The sequence below is a fragment of the Mustela nigripes genome, chromosome 5, assembly GCF_022355385.1.
Source record: "Mustela nigripes isolate SB6536 chromosome 5, MUSNIG.SB6536, whole genome shotgun sequence".
Taxonomy (NCBI): Eukaryota; Metazoa; Chordata; class Mammalia; order Carnivora; family Mustelidae; genus Mustela; species Mustela nigripes.
In genome coordinates this window covers 48,102,756-48,128,788 of record NC_081561.1, presented here as the reverse complement: position 1 = coordinate 48,128,788, position 26,033 = coordinate 48,102,756, and the positions used below count along the sequence as shown (strand labels likewise).

Sequence of the window (26,033 nt, the reverse complement as noted above, 5' to 3'; positions counted from 1 at the left end):
TAAAGTGTATGTGCTTTATGTTTCCTTAATTCAAAACTGTTCCTAAAGTTCTCTTGAAACTTAGAGGATACTATTTTTGTTCAGATTATAAGCATATATGTCCTCACAAAATATCTTTCAAAAAGATTTTTTTGAAAACTTCCATAGACATGAAGGGAAAAGGTAAAAGATTCCTGAACCTAGCTATTCAGCAATACTCACTGGACAATCTTTAAATGTAACAAAGATGTATGCAATTTTGGAGTAACTCACCTTTTAAGTGACTAGAACACTGATTCTATTGACCAAGCTAGGCTTAATGTTCCCTTCTGCTTAACTAAACTTCAGTCTTCTTCCTGATTCTAGGTGCTTGATTTCCCTTCCCTTAGAACATTTACTCTAGAAAATTTCTAATTATAAATTCTTTCTCTGACCCTTTGAGTGGCAAACCTTTTTAAAAGCTTGTTAGTTTTACAACTAGCAGGGTATGTCTTTCTCCAGGACCTAGGAGCCATCCCTTTGAAAAAACATCCAGAAAAATAAGTACCCAGACCTTCCAGGCTCTGTGGGATGGTAGTGCCCTATCTGTCATGAGCGCCAATTAGCAAAGACAGATGGCCTAATCACAGACGACAACATGTGTCAAACTCAGGATGACTCAATTTGCTCCATCCCATTGATCAACCACCCAAGTCCGCCAGGACGTTTCCACTAGCTCCATTTCTGTTTCAGTGGTGGAGTTCAATCTCTCTCCTTATTATGGTAATCTTAAAGTCATTCTTGCCTGTATAACTAACTTTGCCCAGTGCAATTTCAACTTTGACACCATAATCCCAGTACTGGAGATGACTAAGCTTTCAGTACTCACAGGCTTACCATCTTGACCAGATTGTCCAGGGTAGCCAGGGTTCCCAGGCTGTCCAGGTTCACCCTAGAAAGGGAAAAAAAGAAAAAAACTTCTCAGTACAAAACAACCAACCACACTGTTGCTGTCAGAGACCTTCAAGGTTCAAGCCAATTCCATGATTTGTAGATCTTTGTATATTTTTTAAAAATAAGAAGAACAACAACAGACATCTCAAAAAAAGGTTAGAAAAACAATGGCATATTTTAAATGCTGACTTTACCAAAAAAAAGGCTTTTTATTACATAAATTTTTCAGTGATTTATTTCTATGATCACACCAGGTATAACAACTAAAGTACTCTTCACCAATGTAAAATGTCAATATTTATGTCAGGATACATTTTTAGAATTCTGAACAAGCTGAAGTGTCATAGCAATATGGTCTCAATGATAGCCATCTTTCTCTCATAATTCTATTTAGACTTAATTCTATTCTCAGTATTACACTATAGATATCAATGACCTATGATGTAATAATTTGATTTGCAATTATTTATTTAAAAAAAAAGTTTGGGGCACCTGGGTGGCTCAGTGGGTTAAAGCCTCTGCCTTTGGCTTGGGTCATGATCCTAGGGTCCTGAGATCAAGCCCCGCATGGGGCTCTCTGCTCAGCAGGGAGCCTGCTTCCCCTTCTCTCTCTCTGCCCGCCTCTCTGCCTGCCTGTGATCTCTATCTGTCAAATAAATGAATAAAAATCTTAAAAAAAATTTTTTTAATAAAAAATTTTTTAAAAAGTCCACAGGCTATACAATCTTTCACACAAGATTCAAGTTTAAAGCAGCATGACAGTCATTTCTTTTATTCTAGTCAATGTGTTTCTTTGCCTATATTTGTAACTTCATTTTAACATAATGTTAAAAATGTTTTTTTCTGTTAACATATTTTAAATTTTTCTTTATTTCAGAACTGTCTTTATGTACAGACATCATTAAAAAAAATGCACATATAATGGAGATCTTCCAAGAACAGGAACTGAAATTAAAAGTTAAAAGCATTTAGGAGAACTGAAATTGTCCCAGAGAAGTTCTGAGGCTCATGCTTCTTTAAATGACCTTGATAACCTCTTCAAGTTCTTCCTTTGTGAACATGTGGAAATTCTGGCTGGGCTGCACCGTGGCCAGCTCTATATTAGTTGCATTCAGCTTCTCCTCCATTACTTGTTTGAGGATGATGAGTGAAGACTTGATGGCTTCTTTCAATGTCATAGACTGGTGGTAAACTTCAAGGAGCTCTGGGCACCCTCTGAAGCAGAGCCAATTGCTCAAGCATCACACTGTACAAAGGTCCCAGATGGGTCCATGTGAAACAGCAGGGGTCCTTTCTCATCAACTCCTCCAAATAACAGTGCTACTCCAAAGGGACAAGACATGACACCTGGATCTGCATCTTCTTCTCCAAACTGAAGAGCTAGATTAGACACAGCCTGAGTCACACTCTCCACAGTCATTGTCTCATTGTAGGTGAACCAATAGTTCTGTGTCTCCACTCTGGCTTTATCAATTAAAGTTTTAGCATCAGCAATTAGCCCACTCATGGCACAACCTATGTGAGCATCAATCTCTACAATTTTCTCAATGCTGCTTGGCTCCATGAGTGGGGAGGTAATTCTCTTCTCCACAGCTAGGCATACACCCTCTGATGTCTGGATCCCAATGGCTGTAGAACCAAGCTTGATAGCTTCAATGGCATATTCCACTTGAAATAATCTTCCTTCAGGAGAAAAAGTATTCACGCCCCTGTCGTACTCAGACTGGGCGAGGAACATGGCGAGGGCAGGAGAGGGCGGCAGTGGCTACGCGGGGTTTTCAAGGGCCAACACCTTAACATAATGTTAAAATTTTTAAATCTGAATATTTACATGAGAGCGAGGCCCAAGCCAAACAACTCTACCCAACCCCCATAGTCCTTGAACACAAGGACTAATAAATGAAGAAATGACCTTTGCCCCCACAAACCAAGGATCTCCAAAGAATATTATTCCATACAATATGACAGTGAGCTCAGGCACATTCTAGGAAACTCTAGTTTGTTGCCCAATGGCCAGTACTGACCATTTGATTAGTCACCACCCATGAAAAAAACCAATGAGAGTAACACTTTTTGTGAGTTGAGGATGTTGCATAATCTAATTCTAAAAAAGACTTCAAAATTAGTATCATATTAATCTATTGCTGAATCCATGAGAGCCACATGGGCCATCTTACTTAAAAACATGAAGTCTCAACCATCAGTATCAGTAAACTCCTACACAGAGGCAAGGTAGCTGATTTCAGTTCATTAAGTCATTATTTACATTAAGAACTCATTCACATTCACACAGGACCCCAATAATTTTAAATTAACTAAACACCAATACTAAGGTTACTTTCACAAAGCCAAATCTGCAGATCTGAAATACTACTTCAGGCTACTGGCTACAGAGAGTTGTTCCTGAAACATAACAGGAAAACTGGAAAGAACTATGTGAACTCTATTAATTAATAGTAGCCAATGGAGAAGGTTGGGCTTTTCACATAGGAGCTGCCCAAGAGACATAGCATGAGGAAGGGTTGAGAAGAATGGAAATGTTATTTTTAAAAGAGAGAAAGAGAAAGAATAACTGTAAATACAGGGAGAAACATATCCTGTCTTGCTGAAGAGACAGAATTTATAATTCTAACCCAAAGACTTCCAGTGTTAGCTGTGCATTAAGGAGTAACATTCTGGTTCTCTAGGAAGTTAGTTTTTCTCTTCTTATTTTGAGAGGATCCACATTAATCTCTAGCCTCTCTACCATCCTTTAACCCTGTTCAAACTGAACTTGTTATGCTTTCAACAAACTCCATCTTTTCTTCTCCTGACAAGCTGACAAGAAGTTTTTCTTCCTTTTCCACTTAAGAATCCATCATTCCTTTTTTCCTTACTGTCTTTTTCTATTGAAAGGCTAAGCAGCTTCTATCACTTATCCCTTACTCATAAGCAGAGTTTTCTCAGTCTTCCCTTGATTAGTCTTCATTTATCATTTGGATTGAAAACAGAGTCTTTATTTTCTCCCTTTTTTTGAATGGTTGGGAGGGTTGATAATGCTGGGTATCAAGCAGAGATTCAATAACTATTTGCGGATTTACTATAAATCTTTTTTCCTGTTAATGACCCCCTTTACTTGCAGAGTATTATTATCAGCAAAATCTAGGATATCAAGGACCTGGGATTTATCCTCTACTGTGATAAAGCTGGAATACAGCTTTGATAAAAGAAGAAATTAAATTTGTTTTTAGCACTGTGTCAAAGTATAAAACATATTAACATTTTAAATAAATAAAAACTAAGTTTCCAAGACAAAAAAAAAAAAATCATTCACAAGATAAATCCAATGCGACTTTAAAAGGACCATAACACTGGTGAAGAGCCCCAAGAGAGAACATAATCTTTTGCAGGTTCTATTATTGCTGGTAAATCTTACTGGTTATTTTGCCTATTGCTCTATTGATTTATTTGCAAAAACCAGGAAGATTTCGTGGTGTTTCCATTAAATTGGGAAAATAAGGACAGACACTAATTTTGGAGAGAAATCCAATCAGAATAAAAATTCAATTGTATTACTGTAATAAAAGTTGATGCTCTACCTGGATTGTTTATTATATGCTAAGCATGGATGTAAGAGATTTACATATACTAAATTACTTAATCCTCATAATAATCCCATGAAGCAAGTAATTTTATTATTCTCATTTTTTATATAGGAAAACTGAGGCGCCAAAAGGTTAAGTCACTTGCTCAAGGTCACACAGCCCTAGCGGAGATGACACTTGAACTCAGCCAATTCAGCTCCAGAGTCCCTGCTCCTAAACACTACTATCCCTGCCCATAATTAACATGTTAATTAGAACCAGACCTGGGGACTGCTAGTAAACTTAACATAGGGAACAATTTCCAAATACATTAAATGAGACATAGGAGCTATTATTATACAACTGTGACTAAATTCCCAATCCACTTTCTTCTAATTTAGTTGAAACATTTGCACATTTTGAATTTTTAAAAAGTATGTGTTCAGCTGAAAAGCAAGACTTACTTATATTCAATTGAACTTGTGCCACAGGATTTTTGAGTTGTTGACAGGAGTGGAAATGTCATGGACTAAGCTGAAACATCTCTGAATATGGCCTCTCAAGTCGTATAAATATGAATAATCAAAGTAAGAAATAGTTGTGCTTGCAAAAGCAAGCTAGTATTTTCAGTTGCTCATCTAAAACAAATGTCTTTGGAACTCTTCGCCTAGGCCCAAATCCTGTATGTTCAAGCCCTCTTCTCAAAACTCCTTGTGGCTTCATGCAACCCTCCAGACTCCACAGGAGTATCTGACCTAAAACCTGTCCTCTTTTCCTAAACCAACCTCTTCCCTCCCTCAAAACTCAAACACCCACACTCTCAGGCTAGAAGGAATCCACTTAGTCTGGGAAAATTAACATAAAAATGTGAATGCCCAGTGGCCCCTGAAATTTTCCGAAGGCTTTTGTATTTTAAACAGAGGATACTTTGATAGCCTGAATGAATCTCTAATGGTGGTATCTGGAGGGTGAAACAAAGGAAATCAACAGAAATACAGTGGCATAGAGGGTGGTATTTCAGAGAAAAGGATTAGTAAGAAATTGTTCCTTCCTAAAAAGAAAAAATGACTTCTTTCCACTTCTGAAACAAAAGACCTAACATCAAGGTTAGATCAAAAGTGGGGAGTTTGGCCTCACAAATGTTCCTACGACTGAAGTGGGGGAAGAAGTTGCCATTTATATGGAAAAGTTTTTTGCAAAGGGGGATTGTAAATTGGGGATTGCCTGGATCTTTCATATCACAACAAAGCCATCCCATATAGGTTAACTGGGAAGAGGGGTGAATCTTATTTTTTCAATGACTTCCTAACTCATTAAATAAAAACTATTACCATTAAGCACTGTGTTAGACACTAAAATTCCAAGGGAGAATTTATTTGTATTAACCTTCATTATGAAGTGCTTGCATATAAAAAGTATTCCAACAGATTTATTAATTTGATCACTCCCTATGTTTGACATTAAGAATACAAAATGAATTAGCTATTCTTCAAGGAACTCATACTCCAGTAACATAAATATATTTCTGTGACTATAGAGTTATAATGCCATGGTGAGTCTAAGATACCATAGTTAATTTGACCTGGTTTTTCCAATAGGGCTGTCATGTCTTTTGGAAACTCAGACAATTTTAAACAGATGAGTTTATCTTTGAATAAGCACTGACCCACCTATCCACTGTTTCAGTCTGAGAACTCAACTCTCAGTTCCCACAACTCTATTTCTGGCTAACAGGAAGATGAGATCTGTTCTTCACAGGTTTGATGGACATCTGCAAAACCTTCCAGAGAACATCTAACAAAAATGGCCAATAAGTCTCAGTTGGAGCTACAAAAAATGGCTTTCTCTATTTTAGTTCCAGTTCTGTTAATCTAATTAAAAACCCTCTTAATTCCCCAAACCAGAAATTCTCTGAAGGAAATACAACTCAGAGTGTTGCTAGGGTTTCTGTTTTTCACATACAGGTCCCTGATGTAAGGAACCACCTCCAGGGGAAAGAGCCCTAAAAGTATGGAAGAGTGTGTGTGTGTTCCTGTCCTCTGGCCAGATTTTCTGAAGAAAATGGAAAGCAGATCAAGAAGGCACGCCAACTTAAAAGATTGGTGGAAAACTGCAATTTCACTTAAAGAAGTAGGTGGCAATAGCATGAGATTATGACTAAGAAAAGAAAATGAAAATGAGGAACACATGAAACTTGGAAATACTTGGTATCAGAGGCTTGACCAGATAAGACAAAGGGTGTACTAAAAATCTGCTGCAGGAACATACACGAATAAGAATTGATGTCACTTCAAGACACCTAATGGACCACTAGTAAAGATTCAGAAAACAACAGAGATATCTGATGCCTCCCCAAAAGTAGACAGCCCTTTTAGAGATCCTGAGGGTGGCCTGAACCTCCCTGGGAGTCAGAAAAGCACAGGAGGTTTTGAGAGGTCAAACATTATACACATCTGATTTCCATATTGTATCTCTTACAGATTAAATCACTTTTATGTGTAATATTCCAAGTTGAATAAACTCTATATGTGTGTGTGTGTGTGTGTTTATGTGTGTATATAAATATATATGCTTTAAAAGAAGTCTGCTGGTAGGTCACACCAAGTTGTCTTACAAGTTATATTCTCCCAGGAGTATCCTATAGGCATTTCTTCTTTATGTCAAGGCACCCTAAATAACATGCAGTTGCTTTAACTAAAGAACAAAGTACACCTGGATTAACTTTCCTAAATGCAATCTAAAAATAGTTTGTAACAGTAAATTGATTATAATATACTAAAGCCAAATTCCAAGCCAAACAGATTTACTGTGAACGAAATAGTGAATGTACACTTTATTCTTAAATTGCATTTCTTTCTTGATTTTTTTGAAGATAATTTATTTGACAGAGAGACCACAAGTAGGCAGAGAGGCAGAGGTGGGGGGGGCAGGCTCCCTACTGAGCAGAGATCCTGATGTGGGGCTCAATCCCAGGACTCTGGGATCATGACCTGAGCTGAAGGCAGAGGCTTTTAACCCTCTGAGCCACCCAGGCGCCCCTCTTTCTTGATTTTAATGTGAGGCCTGAAGTAGGCCATGAGCTACCAAATAAAAATGGGATGAGCACTGGGTATTACATGCAACTGATGAGTCACTGAATGTTACATTAGAAACTAATGGTGTACTATATGTTGGCTAATTGAATTTAAATTTAAAAAGTGGATGGGAGAAACATGCATAAAAGATGGTAGGAAACAAATTAGATGAGCAGTTTAAAAGCTAAAATTTTCAGTCATGGTGACTGAAACACTAAGGAAATTCCATCTAAATGAACATTACAATTCATATTCAACAAAAATTAATAAATGTGTGGACACCTAAAGCAATAAATGATCAATACTCTTTTTGGCTAAGCAGCCATATCCAATTCCAAGTTAGGCATTATTTTTATTTAAGTGATATTTTAAGATGATATCAAATGAATAAGATTTAGTGGTGCCTGAGTGGCTCAGCTGGTTAACTGAACAACTCTTGATTCTGGCTCAGGTCATGATCTCAGGGTCGTGAGATCAAGCCCCGTGTTGGGCTAAGTACTTGGCACAGAGCCTGCTTAAGATTCTCACTTCCTCTCTGCCCCTCCCCCCACACTCATTTGCAGGCTCTCTAAAATAAATAATTAAATAAATCCTAAAAAAAAATGAGCAAGATTTATATATAGTAGACAAACCACTTACTATCTCGGTATCAAGCTAAGTCTAAGTGATCCCACAGTAAGTATTAACTTAAAAATAGTCATTCATACTTAATAGCACAGAAGCATATTCAGACTTTTTAGTTATATAAAAAGTAGCTGGTTATAAAATGGTATGCACATCAAGGCTTCAATCATATAAAGATGTATACACAAATAAATACGTAAATGTTTATATACACGTACACACAAACTCTATTCACACACAAATCAACAGATGGAAGCAGAACATGTGCATATATGAACATGACTAACAGAACATACACCCCAAAAGCAATTACTACATGATTAAGTAAAATTAACTAATATATATGCCTCAGTTTTTAGAATTAGACATCAAACATAACACTGAAATCAACTTTAACACTTCTACTCTTCTTTTCTACCTGGAAATCATTTTGAGAAAATAAGGATTTAGAAACATAACTTAATAAGTGCCATTTCTTCATTTTTTATGAGGTTGTAAGGAGATACCATTCTGGGAATCTGGCAGCAGTGTTTGGAAAAAAACAGACCAGCAAATAAACTACTAATACTGCCTCACTGTACTGTGGCTAGGTGGTATCAGTTCTAGGTTCGAAGGCAGTATAGATTAGAATACACTCTTAAAAAAAAGTCACTAAAACTTGGGTTTTAAACTGTTCCAAAGCATTAGGTAGAAATTTCACAACAGCGTCAGTGGTGACTAGGAATTCTGTGCATTTGCTCACCTCTAATTTGTGTGTATTAACAAAAATCAAGTTCAGTATTACTCACTTTGGGGCCTTGCAGTCCTGGTTTTCCCGGAGGACAAACACAGGGAGCTGGAGTTGAACCTACATCACTGGGACCATTGAGGCACTACAGAGACAAAAATGGAAATCAGCAACAAACATGGAAAGACACATGTATATCTGTATTATGCTAGTATGTATAGGTGTCTGTACATATGTGTGAAGCTGGAAAGATATCTTACGTCTACTTTCCAATATTACTTAAGAAATATTTTCCAATATGGAAAATGGAAATGCCAAAGCTGCTTGGTATCATGGCCACACAGGAGCAAAAATACTTTCCAATATTTCCAATATTACATTAAGAAATTCTGAATCACAAAAAGCTATGAAAACTAAATGCACTCAAAATACATAAAAATAAGTTCTATTTATCTAATATACTTACAGTTGATAGAAGGAAGCAAAACAACCCACAATACAAATATTACCGTAAGGAGAATAATAGCTTCCAGGCCTACCTCACCATTCTGAAAGAAAAACAACAATGAATGTGTTTTAAAGGACACTTTTAAATTTCTAAATTATCATCCTAATTTATAGTTATTTCATTGTCTAGGTTCTAGATACATGAAGTATCAAAACCAGCAAAACCTAAAACATGTACGTGCAACTCCCCTAAAGAAAATGACATTAATATATGTTATGATGACATTTACAGTAGGATAAAGTAAGAGCATGAACAACAATGAAGAGTGGAAGAAGAAAATGGAAATGCCAAAGCTGCTTGGTATCATGGCCACACAGGAGCAAAAATACTTCAGGGTGAGATTTATATGTTCTCTTGAACTTTCTGGAAGTCATTTGAAAACCAAAGGAAAAAGTCAAAACACATCTAAGAAAGTCACAAAGCTCGTGCATTAAATTTTCTGCATTTTATTTTAGGAGACCTCCTCACCAAAAAATATGCTTCTTACTGAATAATACACAATTTTTAAAAGGTTAATAATCTTTCCAGATAATAACAAATTAGATCAAAAAAGGAGAAAATGGGAATAAACATGCAAAAGGTAAGCTACATGAAGTCACACCTGAGAGTAAGTAAGGAGACATAAAAACTCAGAAAAGTGAATGTGAGAACTCAAAATCTACCATCTATGCCTGTACTTTTATGATGTGGGAGGGAAATGGTCATAACATCGATGCAGAAATATCAACAAATAGAGTATACAGAATGGACTCTCAGAATGTAATCATGTATTAAGACTTTTAGGAGAGACTAGAGGTCTGTATTTCAAGTTATAAGTATCTAATATAAAAGTTACAGTGTACAATTACCTCTCTAAAAAACAAAGAATGAATCATTTCTAAAAGGTTCCATGGTTGATATTATTAGAGAGCCTTGAAATGCACTACTCTACGTCCTCAAGGTTTAGGATTTGTAGGTTATCCAGTTTTTTAGGAAAAAAAGATAATGGTAGCATGACTCTACAAAATAAAAGAATTATGACATGAGCTCAAATGTTACTGCGAATCCTCACTGCAAAAAGTTTAAAACATTCTTATTTGCATTATAAAAATATGGCTTTTTATTTTTTTGCCCAAGGGAGAAAGGATTACACACACACAAACACACAAGCACACATATGTCATCAGACTCAAGAAATAAACATTTTAGCTTATAATTTTTGCCTCCTAACACAGTAATGAAAATAGCCACATAAAGAAAAGTTACTTATATCCTCGAAATACAAGAAAGTCTTCCTTAGGTAACAACAAAAAGAAACCTGTATATTCATTATGGTTTGAGAAAACGTGCTGTGAACAGGAAAATTCATCACTTCCTATTCTTCAGAACTGTGCTATGTAGGATATTCTGTCCACACATTTAATTAAGTATAGAAATGTATTTTATGCTCTGGATATTCAAAGAATCCTAGATTTTCCTAGAGCAGATCCAGCCCTGTTTCACTTGAGTGCCAGAAACATCACACTCCGAGGGGTGAAAAAAACATTTCCTTGTGCTCTTCCATTTACACTTGCACAGTGAGACATTATCATTTCACTTCAATTATGAACCTCAAAATATGTTTTAATCAATGTAACTTTAACTGCACTGACAACAAACAAATTAACTCTGTAATTAAATTAAGGCTCACATATTATCTTTTATTTACTGCTCTGAAAGTACTGAAGGGAATTCACCCTACTCACAAATCCAGGAATCTCACATGCTGTCTCCCGGTTGTTTTGTTCTGGGTCACAGTAGATTCGCAACTTCTGGACATCAAACTAGGAACATAAACCCCAACATGTTAAAATTGAGACCCAAGTTAACTGCTTCATAAGAGTGACCCAACTACATGAGCGGTCACGGAAGGCTTACATCATAGCACTTAGCTAAAAAATAACAATACGGAATTTAAATACCTATCATACAGTTTAAAAATGTGATAAAACATAATTCATAAGGAAAACTCTAGCACCAAAAACCAATGTCTAATTTGCTTTAGGAACCCACTGGAGCTTTTTTAGTATCTCTATACTAAGAGCTAGCCTAGAGAGCATTTCCTGGGACACTTCAAAGCTTTCTCAGGCCTTCTGTGTTTATCCTATATCTTTACATTTCTGATTACAAAAGAGTGGCCTTAAGAAGTCATCTATGGTTTCAGAGATTTAGTTGCTGGCATTGCAGATTGTGTGATGAGTAGTCCAAGCACCTGCTGTTGTTAAAATATTTACTATACTCTGACAGGTAACATGAATGTAAGAGAGCATGGTGTAATTTGAATATGAAAGTCTTCCCTTCACAGAAACAGAGCAGGAAAGTATAACTTTTCAAATAAGGACTGTCCAAGACATGGCTATCCTTTAATATACACATTTCTCAACCCACACAGATACACCAGTTTTTTAAAAAAATCAAAAAAATAACAGTTTTGTTTAAGAAGAAAGCGTCTTGAAACACATTAATCTGATTGTAACCTCACAGCTGCAGGGAAATTTTATAGTTCCCAACTCACAGCTCTAACACAGTCTCTTTTCCAAGTTGTAATTTAATCTATGCTTCTCCTGGGAAATATGAAATTAATGTTTCATAAGAATGCAGAATTCTACCCTGAACCCAGGGGAACAGTTTTCTAAGAATTCTTATAAAATCTATTAAGCCTAATTTTGCATTTTCATCCACACACTCAAACACACAATTCCACAAATAAACTGACCACATTTGGTTTAAGTGTCTTAAAGGAACTAATAATTAAGTTAAATACAGTTAAATGTGAGAAATACTGCCACAAAGGACTGCGAAAGCTTGCTTTATACAATGCAAAAAGCAAATGATTTTTTATCTACCTGAACAGTTTCTTCTTTCCCAGAATACTTTCCAATTTGAGTTTGCCCACTGATGAAGATCCCTAAAACTGGATGTAAGGGCTTGGTTTCAATTTGTTGATCATCGATATACAGAGTTACATCTTGTTCTGTTACTAAGAGACGAATTTGATGCCAGCCTTCATCAAATAATGTCTACAGGAAGAAAGTATGAAAGATTTCATAAATAAAATTCCTAACAATCTTTCATATTTTTTTTGTTCCCGTTCCTTTGTCACCAGCCATAAATCCACACCATACAGATTTGATACATTATATACTAATTCACCCTGACCCAAGTTGGGTCTCAAATTCTACCTACCAATTAATTTCTGAAGCCCTAAATTTTACCCACCAATTAATTCATCTACTTACACATTACAAGTAAGTAGATGTATCAAACAATTTACCGAAGCAACTCCCTCAAGGCCACAAACTCCTAATCTCTGAATCCTAATGGCTTCTCCCATTCCTCATCCTATTTACTTCATTGCAACTTTAGATCTTTACCAGTTCATCTTCCTTAATATCCTCATTCAACTTCCATAACTCAAACCATCTTGATCTTCATTTCTTCTTCTCCAATTGCTCATTCTCTATTTCTTTGAGGGCTTCTCTTCCTCATCTGTCTTTTAATAAGTTCATTAACCCAGAGATCTGTTACTGACCTTTCTCAGTCTCCCCTTTGATTATCTATTCCTACAGGTCAGTCATTAGGCTATGGAATAACTCCCATATCTCCAACAGCCTGGACCTCTTTCCTATTATATGGGATCTGTAATTCTAATATTGGCTAGTATAGTTTTACCAGGATATTTCACAATCAGCCTGAGGGAGAGTATAGCAAAATGAATTTGAACTATCCCCAAAACTTTCTTCCTCTCAGTTTCCCTTGGATAATGAAATCCTTAGTTTCTAAACTGCAACAAGTGTCTTTACTTCTTGCCCTTCCCTCAGTTGCAATAATCACCATATGCAAAGCTCTACTAAATATGTCTCTTAAATATGACTCAAATTCACTTCACCATTTCCACTTTCATTGCCATGGTTTATATGTTTATGCACAACTTGCTTTATCTGAATAATTTTCAAACATATCTCTAACTCTTCCCTTTCTAAGCCATCCTTCATACCACCACTATAATTAATTTCTCTCACTATAATTCTGTCAGAAAAGATGCCATATCTTATTAATTTCTGGATTCCCAGGACCTAACCCAATTCCAGAACATGGAAGAAAAAAGTTTTTGAAAGAAGACAGAGCTGCTTTGACCACGACACACCTATGACTCAAGACCTTTTGATGAAATCCTGTGACCCACTGGATGAAGCCCAAAACCCTTTGTGTGGTTTCCAGATCCCCACAAATTGAACTCACACCTTAATGTAATCTTTCATGTATCTTATACTCCAAACACAGGGGACACCACTTTCTCTTCTTAAAATAAAAAACCTGCATTTTATTATACATGAGTACTCAACACTGAACCACTGACGCATATGTCCTTAGCTTTCTTCACCAAAATCCTGTATGTTCTTCAAGGTCCAGTCCAAAAAGTATCTCATTAATAAGACTTGCCCACATTCTGTGTTACAATCTACTTTTTCCTCTACACTCCATTAATACCTTGTACTTCCATTAGATACCAGAGGGCTTTAACCTTCCATTATAAATAAGTTCCTTGAAAGTGTGAAACATGCTTTATTTGTGATTTCTTATAGAACCCAGAACATTGACTTTAATAAAAACGGCAGCCCAAATTTCAAGAAATTTAATCTGCTTACCAAACGAAGAAATTGTACAGATGGCATAATTTTATATACAACCTTATACATTTCCTAAAATTAATACAATATTCTCTTAGATTGTAATTATAATAATAATCAAAACATAACTGTGTCTATCATTCCATCTGTATTCTGACCACATTTGACTTGGAAAATACACTTTTATTTTTAGTTTACCTATTTTATTAAATATAGGTTCCTTTGGGGAAAACAAAGCCTTCTCCTAATAAATATAAATTCTGTACCCATTATCTATCTGTATTTAAGTTTCTAACAAATGTCTTTTTCTCAGTATCTTGTTGGACATGGCAGTGTGAGATGGACCAACATGACTTTGAAACAGATGAGACTTAACTTCAATTCCTGATGTCACCATTTATTAGCTGTGTTAATTTGATATGGAACCTAATATACTTGAATTTTTTTTTTTTTTTTTTTTTTTTTTTTTATATAGTGAGAGCAATAGCTTCTGCATTGGGTGATACAATTAAATGTTCCTGGCATCTAGGAGCAGGCACTCAAAAAATGTGAGTTCCCTCCACTCCGTAATCCCATCTAAGAAACAATTTTCCTTCATTTGTTGCTTTTATTCAGTAAACCAACACTAAAACTAGGAAATCAGAATCTTTTCCGCCATGTTAAAACTACGACTCTCTTTCTCCAACACACACAAACCTGGTGGTGACTCCCATGAATACCATCATAATCATACCTAGGCATCTTTACCTTAACTTGAGAGCCAGCAAAAGTGACCACTTGTGAGCCATTAATTATGCTGGTTGTTGTAAACAGTAATGTTTTATCCACACCATTTAAGGTAACTGCTATTTGTGGCCTTCCATCAATGGTTAAAATTCTCCATAGATCCCACATTTTCTTGACCTTAAATCTCTGAGTGGAGACAAATACATATGATGGAGGAAGACCTTCTGGGAAAACATTGCTAGGAAAAGGAAAATACACATAAGCTTAAAAAATTCTCAATACATCTATAAACACGTCAAAAACAAAAAGGTGGTATCAACACATAACATATACCTTGTGAATTCTGATAAGTCAACTTTTGATGTTACTTCATATCCTTTTATTTTTGTTGGTGAAAGTGGGATTCTTTTCTTAACCTTTTTCTTTACACCCAAGCCTAAAAGAATATCAAACCCTTTCTCATCGCGAGCTGCCACTGGAATTCGTGTTGGACAGACAGATTCTATAAATCCAAACCAAAAGGAGTAAACATTGATTAATCATGGATTACTTCAACAAGAAAATGAGAAATATTAGAGAAAACAATTATAAAATCTATATATGCACACAAATATACATAAATGCATGTAAATGCATTTTCTGAGAAAACCTGCAAGAGTCTCAAATGTCGTTTTTCCCCTAAGAGGGGAAAAAAGTAAAACAGAAATAGGAGAGAAACATTTGTTAATAGATTGTCTTAAGAACACTATGCTGACATTTATAAATCACTATTTTGAATGCAGGGCAACCTAATACCTGGGGGGTAGCATACTGGAATGGCATTGATGATTCTCATCCAGGATTTGCTATTAACTAGTCACGTGACTTTTCATAACTCTTAAATCTCTTGGATCTGGGAGGTGAACTCCAAAATTCCTTTCTTTCATTTCCAGCATTTGAGGAGTAAAAAAATAAAAGTGTCATTCTTGACATTCTTTCCAGGTTCAGCAATTGATAACTCTATAGTTCAAATATCATTGGTTCTATTGCTCTGGAAAAAAACTGTAGGTCTTTTCTTTCATGAAAGTTCTTGAAATAGGCTGATTATCTAATCTATGATTAATAATATTATAAATAAAGACTATTTCCTTAAGAAGAATCATTAAAGATGCCTGGGTGGCTCATATGGTTAAGTATTTGCCTTCAACTCAGGTCATAATCTCGGGGTCCTGAGATCGAGACCCACATCAGGCTCTCTGCTCAGAGAGGAGTCTGCTTCTCTCTCTCACTCTACCTCTGTGTTCTCTCTCTCTCTTGCTACCTCTCTCTCAAATAAGTAAAAGTCTTTTAAAAAGAATCATTAAGATTTGTATTATACAGTCATCTGTATAAATTATAAAAAATATGGCATGCTTTTCATTTGATGGGAAACTAGTATCTGAAATTATGTGGAAAATTTTATATGGCTGAAATGCTATAAAGCTGTTATATTGTAGAAATGTTGCAATATTTTCAGATTCTTCCAAGACCCTCGTAATATATACTTTGAGCATGACTGTTTATATTTTATAGAGCAGCTAAGAAAATAAAACAAGAACAAACTCCACTGAACTTCTTTAAGATAATCACTCTCTTACACAACATTAAGAAGACGGAAAAGTATCATATTTATGATACAATAAAAAGTAATGAGATGGATTTTATTAACCCAATATGTACAGTCATAACTCATACTACAGAATATTGAAAATAAAATAAAGGTTTGATATAAATAAAATTACAAAAATTCCTGGAAAAGGAGGGGCATTTTTCTCTGCAGGTCTTAAATCTTAAGTTTTGAAGTAACCCAATGAATTACATCCTTCTCTGGTAAGTCTGGAACCAAGTGAGGAGGAGATATAGGAATGAGGCAAACAGATGTTGGTTAGACTCATGATCTAGTGAGTTTCGTGAGATGCACACCATAACGAAACCCCTCACACCATCCCAACAGCACAGGGCTGACTTATTCCCCTTTCACACCTTAGAAGCAGGGCTTGCCCCCTAAGCTCACACCTGGTCTACAGAGGAAACCAGAACACCCTAGCTCCACAGACACACTGAGCCAAGGAGAAGAAACCCTTGCCAACCATGACCAGCTACTTTTATCAAACTCACTCATCTGAAAACTGATTTTCTCATTCAGTGGTAAGGAGCTAAAAAAAGGGTGGGAGAGAGATCAGAAGAGCTAGCCTAGCTGAAATCCCTCCACATGAAAACACGAGAAGCAGAATGTAAGAGTTTCTAATAACACTATGTTATACAGTTTAAATCATAAATCAATTAATAAAACTAAATATTTCCTGTCATGAAGCAGGGTTTCTTTTTTGGCAGGTGAGGAGGGGGGAAGTATGCAGACCAATACATGAAGCCTCATGTTAGATGCCTTTGATTTAAAACTGCAAAAGTTCAGCTGAAAGGAAAATATTACATCATAAAAATATTCAGATTTGAACTGCTCCTTTGATTTGCTTTACAAATGAGAAATTATAAATGTTGGATTAAGATCTCAGACTTAAGAACAGGAGGTTTAGACTTAAGTCTCTCTCTTAACCTCTCCTGAACCTCTGGACTCTCATCTGTGAAGGGAAAATAATAATCTCCTTCACAGGGTTTGTCTGAGGATCAAATGTGATGATGGATGTGAAAGTGCTTTGTAACTCCAATGTGGAATGGAAGCACAGGGGATAAAGCAAGTATTATGTCCATCATTTTGCTCTAACAAAGCCCTTTACACTGTCTTGTAATACCCCAGATTTTACGGGGAAACAGTGTGGCACAGCTTGTGAAATCAAGAATGAGCAATATAGCCGTGTTTTCTTTACTACCTAGTACATCTAATTAAGAAGTATGGATTTAAATAATTATGTTTTCTTGAAGGTCATTTTTATTTCCAGTTCATTCACTTGCAAGAACAGTATCTTAATACATGGGAAGTGAAAAAAAAGTAGGAAAAATGCTCAAATACAGTTTTTATGTTTGTATACATGTAGCTATAGGAAACAGGTAAAAGAAGTTTCTGTATATAAAATGTTACTTTGATAACCAACAACTTCTGCACAAAAGAGAGATAAATAATTTCCCCATTGTGTAGAAAAAAGAAATACATGTTTAACTATACAAAGCACATCCAGACCAAAGTATGGAAACTCAAAATAAAAACTGAAATGTGGAAATTATAATTTTAAGTATCAGAAAAATCAAATGTTGAGAGACTCAGTTGGAAGCTTGTTACAATCCTTACAAAAGGTAATTAGAACAATCTAGGTAAATAATTTATTTTAAAGGAATGCATTCAGGAGGAAGGGTAAACAAAACAGAAGACCAAAGTTCACAAAGATTTCTATACCAACTACACAGTTCTAATTTCATTCTACTCCAATATGTTTGGAGTATTCAGCGTAGGAATGCTTTCTCAGATGAGCAAAGATAACTCTATTTTAAACCTCTGGGACCAGTAATACCTGCCTTTTGGTTTGGATGATTTATTTTTGCTTTTGTTTCCCTTCCTTGCCTTTGGAGGTAAGAAATATCTAGAAAAATTCTCCTGTGACTAAAATCACTGCCTGTATTCTCTTCTAGGATGTTTACAATTTCCAGTTCCACATTCAGTGTGGAAATCCACTTTCAGTTTAATGTGGAATGGGAGAAGATATTTGCAAATGATATATACAATAAGAGGGGTTAATATCCAAAATATATAAAGAACTTAAAACTCAATACCAAAGAAACAAACAATTCAGTTAAAAAGTAGAGAATATGTATAGATATTTTCCAAAGAAGACAGACATATGGAAAGATGCTCAATATCACTAGTCATCAGAGACAAATCAAAACCACAATGAGAAGGAAGTGATCTGAAGGGGCACATGAACCTGACTGTTTATACCAGCAATGTCCACAATAGACAAACTATGGATAGAACCTAGATGTCCATCAACAGATGAATGGATAAAGAAAATGTGGTATATATACACAATGGAATACTATGCATCCATCAAAAGAAATGAAATCTTGCCATTTGCAATGACATGGATGGAACTAGAGGGTATTATGCTGACTGAAATAAGTCAATCAGAGAAAGATAATTATCATACAATCTCTCTGACATGAGGATTTTCAGAGGCAGGGCAGGTGGTCTGGGGGGTAGGGAAGGAAAAAATGAAACAAGAAGGGATCGAGGGGGTGACAAACCATAAGAGACTCTTAATCTCACAAACAAACTGAGGGTTGCTGGGGAGTGGGGGTAAGGAGAGGGTAGTTGGGTTATGGACATTGGGGAGGTGATGGACATTGTGCTATGGTGAGTGTTGTGAAATGTGTAAGCCTGATGATTCACAGACCTGTACCCCTGGGGCAAATAATATATGTTAATATAAATAATTTTTAAGAAAACACAATGAGATATCACCTTACACCTGTCAGAAAGACTAAAACCAAAAAGACAAGAAAGAACAAGTGTTGGCAAGGATGTGGAGAAAAAGGAACCCTTATGTACCCCTGGTAGGAATGTAAATTGGTGCAGCCACTGTGGAAAACGGTATGGAGGATCCTCAAAAAATTAAAAATAAATATGCCATATGATCCAACAGTTCCACTACTAGGTAGTTACCAAAAAAAAAAAAAAACCAAATAGCCCAAAAGCACTAATTCAAAAAGATATATATACCCCTATGTTTGTTGCATCATTGTTTATAATAGCCAAGATACAAAAGCAACCTAAACATCCATGGAAAGACAATAGATATACACATGCACAACAGAATCTTAAACTGCCATAAAAAAGGATGAGATTTAAAAAGAAAAAAAAAAAAAAAAAAGGATGCAATCATGCCATTTGCAACAACATAGATATACCTAAAAGGTAGTATGCTAAGTAAACTAAGACAAAGAAAGACAAATACCACATGATTTTTCACTCACATGTGTAACGAAAAAAAATAAATAAATAAACCAAAGGAATAAACAAACAAAAAGCAGAAACACACCTGTAAATATGGAGGACAAACTGATAATTGACAGAGGACAGGGAGATAGGGAGATGGGCAATATAGGTGAAGGAGAGTGGGAGATAAAGTTAATGAAACTTCAATAGTTTAGTATGATGGTAGATGATAGGTACACTTGTGAGCATAGCATAATGTATAAACTTGTTCAATCACATGTTGTACACCTGAAATTAATGTAATATTGTATGTTGACTATATTTAAAATTGTCTGATTTTGCTTTTCTATTAAGTAATCCAGTACTACCAAGGTAATAAAAACATGTTTTATTTAAAATTCTGCCATGGACATGGACACAAAATCCATATAAATCTCTAGCTTAACTAGAGCAACCAAATTCCAACTACACCATTCCAGCTCTAAGTTAACATCACAAGAAAACTGATGAACCCATTATTCCAGAATATATCTAGCCTACTTTATAAGTGCCTATTTAATTCAATTCCACATGCCAAGTGATTCGAATGTCACCTCTCTCCAGATGTCACTTTTTTTTTTTTTTTTTTTTTTTTTCAGATCAAGGGAATTCTATCAAGGAGATCTGTGGTCAGAAACCAAAAGTAATTTTACTGATCCAGACCTGATAGTCCAATAAAACAAGAGTTGTCTGGTGCCAACCTGTGCAAGCCAGCTTCTTCAAACTTTCCTGGATTGAACTTGGTTTTGATGGTAAGGCCCCATTTGAGCAAGTCAACATCATATACTTTTTTTAAAAAAAACAGATAAATTTCCTGCCTCATCTAAAAGTCAAGATGGTGGAAATTAAACAGTAAGAATACACAGGCAGTTTTCTAGAGCCTGCTCTTTACCCACACCTGTGTATAGCAAGCTCAACATACCTGAATTAAAATATGGGTCCTAAAGCCCAGTAATTCAAGCCATTGGCTGCTGCAAACCCTTAAAGATTCCTAAGGATGGCATCTTCCAGGGCACAAGGGGAGATTTCTTTCTCCCTCCTTTCTCTCCTCTTTGTTGTGTTAATCCCATTCCAATTTACTCAAAAAAGAAACATAAGAATGATGTCAGCAAGATAGTGGAATAGAAAGTCACAGGCCATATTCTCTCACTGAAACACTAATTTAACAATAATAAATGGACAAAAATACCTTTATGAAAATTCCAGATTTGGATTAGGAAGTTGAAGTACCCCAGGTGAACACAAAGCCAAGAAGAGCCTCACTGAAACAAGTAATAAGAATAATTTCACTTTATCCACATCATTCCTTCCCCCAAGCCTGTACAAGTAAGTGCCAGGAGAGGACACCCTCGTTTGTGATACTGCCCTTCAGTGGAAAAAAGAAGAGTGGAACACGTATCCACAGGACTGCCCAAGAGACTGGTTTCAGTGTCACCTCATCTGGAGCACTGAAGGAACTGGAATCATTTGGATTCCTAAGAACTGCTGAAAACAAAGAGTCTTGGAGCTGGGGGAAGGAGCTTGTTGGGGCTGGCAACATGTGGCTCAGCATGATCAAGAGAAGACACATAACTTGAGCTTTCTCCCTCTGGAGGAAGAGAAAAGAATGGTTTACGTATCTAGCATTCTAGCTTTCCCAAGTGCTACCTGAGGAAATAATATTGGTCCCACCTGACTATGGATCCTGCCAGGGAACCAGAATATTTTTGATGCCTAATGCCCACTAAGAACAAGGTGAGGAAGCTTACAGCTAAGACTTTGGCTAGACAAAACTAGAGAACTTAAAAAGCTACTGCGGCGGGCGGGGGGGCGGGGGTGTGTGGACCAAGCAAGCCTCTCTAAGTAAGAAATTGCGCACTCGGGCCCACAGAAATTGCATCCTTCCATAAAAAAGGCCTCAAAAGTCCCCAGAATATCTAGACAAATTAAGAGATGTGACTGTTTTTTCAAATGTGTGGATCCAAAAAAAAAAAGCTGTAGGGTACATAAAGAAACAAGGAAACATGACCCAATCAAAGGAATAGAATAATTCTCCAGCCATCAACCCTAAAGAAAGGTAGATATATTATCTGAAAAAGAATTTAAAACAGCCATAATAATGATGCCCTGTGAGCTTAATAAAATGATGGTATAAACAAAATAAGAGTATCAATAGAGAGATAAAATATGAAAGAGAACCAAAAAGAAATTTTGTACCTGAGGAACATAATAACTCAAATGGGGGAGAAAAAAAAAGACTGGAGAGGCTCCAAATCATACTTGATCAGTTAGAAGAAAAAATCAACAAACTTAAAGAAGGTGATTTGAAATATCTGGACAGAAGAACAAAAATTTAAAAGAATGAGAAAGACTGAAGAAAGCCTAAATGACTTATGAGACACCATGATGTATACCAATATACATATTATAGGCATTTCAGAGAGAGAAAGAGAGTTTAGTTAAAGAAGTAATATCCCAAAACTTCTCAAATCTAGGAAAGGAAATGTACATCAAAATTAAAGAACCCAAAGAAATCCACATCAAGACATATTATAATCAAATTATTGGGAAAAAAGAGAGAGTTTTGAAACCAGCAAAAGAAAAGCCACTCATTATGCACAAAAGAATTCCCCCACCCCCACCATATGGCAGATATCTCAATAGAAACCTTGAAGACTACAAGCGAATGGGATAATATACTCAAAGCACTTGCTGAAAGAAAAAGATTTTCAAATGAAAAAAATAACTGGTAAAAATATTCTTCAGAAATGGAAGAGAAATAAACACTTTCCCAGATTAAAAAATACTGAGGGCGTCCATCACCGTGCCTTATAAGAAATACTGAGGGAGTCCTTTAGGTTGAAATTAAAGGGCATTAAACAACAACACAAAAGCACTCAAAGTACAAAACTCTGTGGTTAGGGACACCTGGGTGGTGCAGTCAGTTAGGCATCCAATTCCTGGCTTCAGCTCAGATCATGATCTCAGGGTTGTGAGACTAAGCCCAATGTCAGGCTCTGTGCTCAGCATGGAGTCTGCTTAAGACTCTCCTCCTCTCCTCCTACCCCTCCCCATCATGCATGCACAAACTCTCTCACTGTCTCACTCTAAAATAAAAATAAATAAATCTTTAAAAAAAAAACTCACTGGTTAAATATATAGACAAGTTCAGAATACTATAGAACTTTAACAATGGTGTGTAAATCACTTTTAATTCTTATAGAGAAGTTAGAAGAAATTATAAATAACTATAACTATAAAAATATGGTAATGAATACCCAATATAAGACGATGTAATTTGTAACATTAATAAGAAAGTCTGAGGAGACAGGGAGAAGCAAAACTATAGAGTATGTGTATGTGATTGAAATTAACTTTTCAGCTTAAAATAGGCTGCTATAACTATATGATGTTTTATGTAACCCTCATAGTAACCACAAAGGAAATACCTATAAAAGATATAAAAGATATACAAAAGCAAATGAGAAAAAAATCAAAACATGTCAAAAAAGATGTTAATGAAACACAAAGGAAAAAAACACAAAGCAAGAGAGAAAAGAGGGACCAAAAAAGGCATAAGACAGAAAATAATTAACAAAATGGTGATACTAAATCCTTCCCTATTGCCATTTCAGATATAAATGGATTAACCTCCCAAATAAATAGACACAGAGTGACTAAATGGACAAAAAACAAAAAACAAAACAAAACAAAAAAAAAACAAAAAAAAAAAAAAACCAAAAGAAAGGAAGGCAGGAAGGAAGAGAAAAAAAGAAAAGAAAACAAGATCCAAGTACATATTGTCTATAAAATATATACTCTAAGATTACAGACACACACAGGCTAAAAGTAAGGGGACAGAAAAAGACACTTCATGCAGATGGTAACCAAAATAGAGCAAAGGTGGTACTACTTAGACAAAATAGACAAGTCAAAAACTCAATGGAGACAAAGGACATGATATGATGATAAAAGGGTCAATTCACCAGTAAGACATAACAATTATAAATATATATGCACCCAACATCATAGCACCCAATTATATGAAGCAAATGCTGACAGAATTGAGCAGAGAAATAGTAGATATAGAAACAGAATACACATTATAGTAAGGGATTTCAATATTCCACTTCCAGTAATGAATAGAATATCCAGACAAAAGACAAAAGAGGGAACACAGAACTTGAACAACACTGTAGACCAAACAGAACATTCCACCACCAGAATACACATTCTTTTAAGTGCAAATGAAACATTCTCCAGGATAGATCACATGTTAGGTCAAAAAACAAGTCTTAATAAATTTAAGAAGACTGAAATCATACCAAATACATCTCCCAACCACAACATAATGAAACTAGAAATTAATGATAGAAGGAAAAGTGGAAAATTCACAAATATGTGGAAATTGAACATGCTTTTGAACAACCATTTGTTCAACAACTGACTCAAAAAAAAATTAAGAGAAATTAGAAAATACCTAGAGGTAAACAAAAACTAAAATACAACATACCAAAATTTATGAGATGTGGCAAAATACTAAGTATTTTGGAATAAAGGATCTCAAATAAACTAAATTTATTCATTAAAAACTAGAAAAAGAACAAACTGAGCCCAAAACTAATAGGAACAAGAGAATAATTTTAATTTCAATAATCTTTAAGATAATTAAGATTATCTTTATTTCTTATATCTTTTTTTTTTAATTTTTTATTTTTTATAAACATATATTTTTATCCCCAGGGGTACAGGTCTGTGAATCACCAGGTTTACACACTTCACAGCACTCACCAAAGCACATACCCTCCCCAATGTCCATAATCCCACCCCCTTCTCCCAAACCCCCTCCCCCCAGCAACCCTCAGTTTGTTTTGTGAGATTAAGAGTCACTTATGGTTTGTCTCCCTCCCAATCCCATCTTGTTTCATTTATTCTTCTCCTACCCACTTAAGCCCCCATGTTGCATCACCACTTCCTCATATCAGGGAGATATGATAGTTGTCTTTCTCTGCTTGACTTAATCTAAATTCATAAATAAATGAAATAAAGAAGAGTAAAATAAAAAAATCAAGAAATTCAGAGTTGATTTTTTTAAAAAATCAACAAAACTAAAATAACTTCAGCTAGATTAACTAAGAAAAAAAGAAGATTGAAATAAATAAAACTAGGAATGAAAGAGGAGACATTACAACTAATATCACAAAAATACAGTCATAAGAGACTGTAATAATACAATTCTGATAACCTAGAAGAAATGGATAAATTTCTACACTATAAAACCTACCAAGACTGAATCATGAAGAAATAGAAAATGTAAACAGATTCATAAGGATATTGAATCAGGAATCAAAAACATCCCAACAAGGAAAAGCCCAGGACCAGGTATCTTCACCAGTGAATTTTACAAAACACTTAAAAAATTAATGTCAATCCTTCTCAAACTCTCACAAATATCTGAAGAGTAGGGAATACTTCCAAAGTCTTTTTATAAGACCAGCATTGCCCTGATACAGGCCAGAAAAAGACTCGACAAGAAAAGAAAACTGATGCAAAATCCTCCACAAATTACTAACAAATTGAATACAACAGCATTATAAAAAGGATCCCAAAAAATCAAACATCACGATCCAGTGGAATTTATCCTTGAGATGCAAAGATGGTTAAACCTATGAGATTAATCAATGCAACACACCACATTAAGAGAATAAAGAATAAAGTCACATGATCATCTCAATATTTGCAGGAAAAAATTTTGACACAATTTAATATTATTTCATAATAAAAACACTCATCAAATAAAGAAGGAATTTACCTCCACATAATCGAGGTCATATATAAAAAGCTCACAGTTAATGGTGAAAAACAAAAAGCTCTTCCTTTAAGATCAGGAACAAGACAAGGATGCCCACTCTTGCCGCTTCTATTCAACATAATATTGGAAGTACTAGCCAGAGCATCAAAAGTAATGAAATACTAAGGAATAAACTTAGCCAAGGAGGTGAAACACTGAAATGCTAAAAACTACAAAAGACCGCTAAAAAAAAAAAAAAAAAAAAAAAGCCTAAAGAAATCACCAACAAGTAGATACATCTCATATTAATAGACTGGAAAATTCAATAATGCAAAAATTTCTCTAGCACCCAAAGTGACCTATAGTTTCAACGCAGTCCCTATCAAAATCCCAACAGCCAGTCACAGAAGGACAAATACTGCATGCTTTCACCTTTATGAAATATGTAAAGTAGTCAAACTCATAACAACAGAAAGCAGAATGATGGCTGCCAGAATGGGACGAAGAGGGATATGGGGAGTAGCTATTCAATGGGCCC

General features: G+C 35.4%; 1 protein-coding gene and 1 pseudogene across 1 annotated transcript in view; both read right to left on the bottom strand.

Moving 5' to 3' along the window:
* The window catches only part of LOC132018618 (collagen alpha-1(XXI) chain), a 145,800-nt gene that overhangs the window by 46,784 nt on the left and 72,983 nt on the right, over positions 1-26,033 (bottom strand). The window contains exons 4-10 of the mRNA XM_059401543.1: positions 15,117-15,285; positions 14,805-15,021; positions 12,273-12,446; positions 11,133-11,210; positions 9,440-9,448; positions 8,962-9,045; positions 848-910 (exon numbers count right to left, since the gene is read on the bottom strand). Coding sequence (XP_059257526.1) covers positions 848-910; positions 8,962-9,045; positions 9,440-9,448; positions 11,133-11,210; positions 12,273-12,446; positions 14,805-15,021; positions 15,117-15,285 — 794 coding nt within the window. The remainder of the gene's footprint in view (positions 1-847; positions 911-8,961; positions 9,046-9,439; positions 9,449-11,132; positions 11,211-12,272; positions 12,447-14,804; positions 15,022-15,116; positions 15,286-26,033) is intronic.
* LOC132017240 (proteasome subunit alpha type-5-like) lies at positions 1,793-2,686 on the bottom strand (annotated as a pseudogene).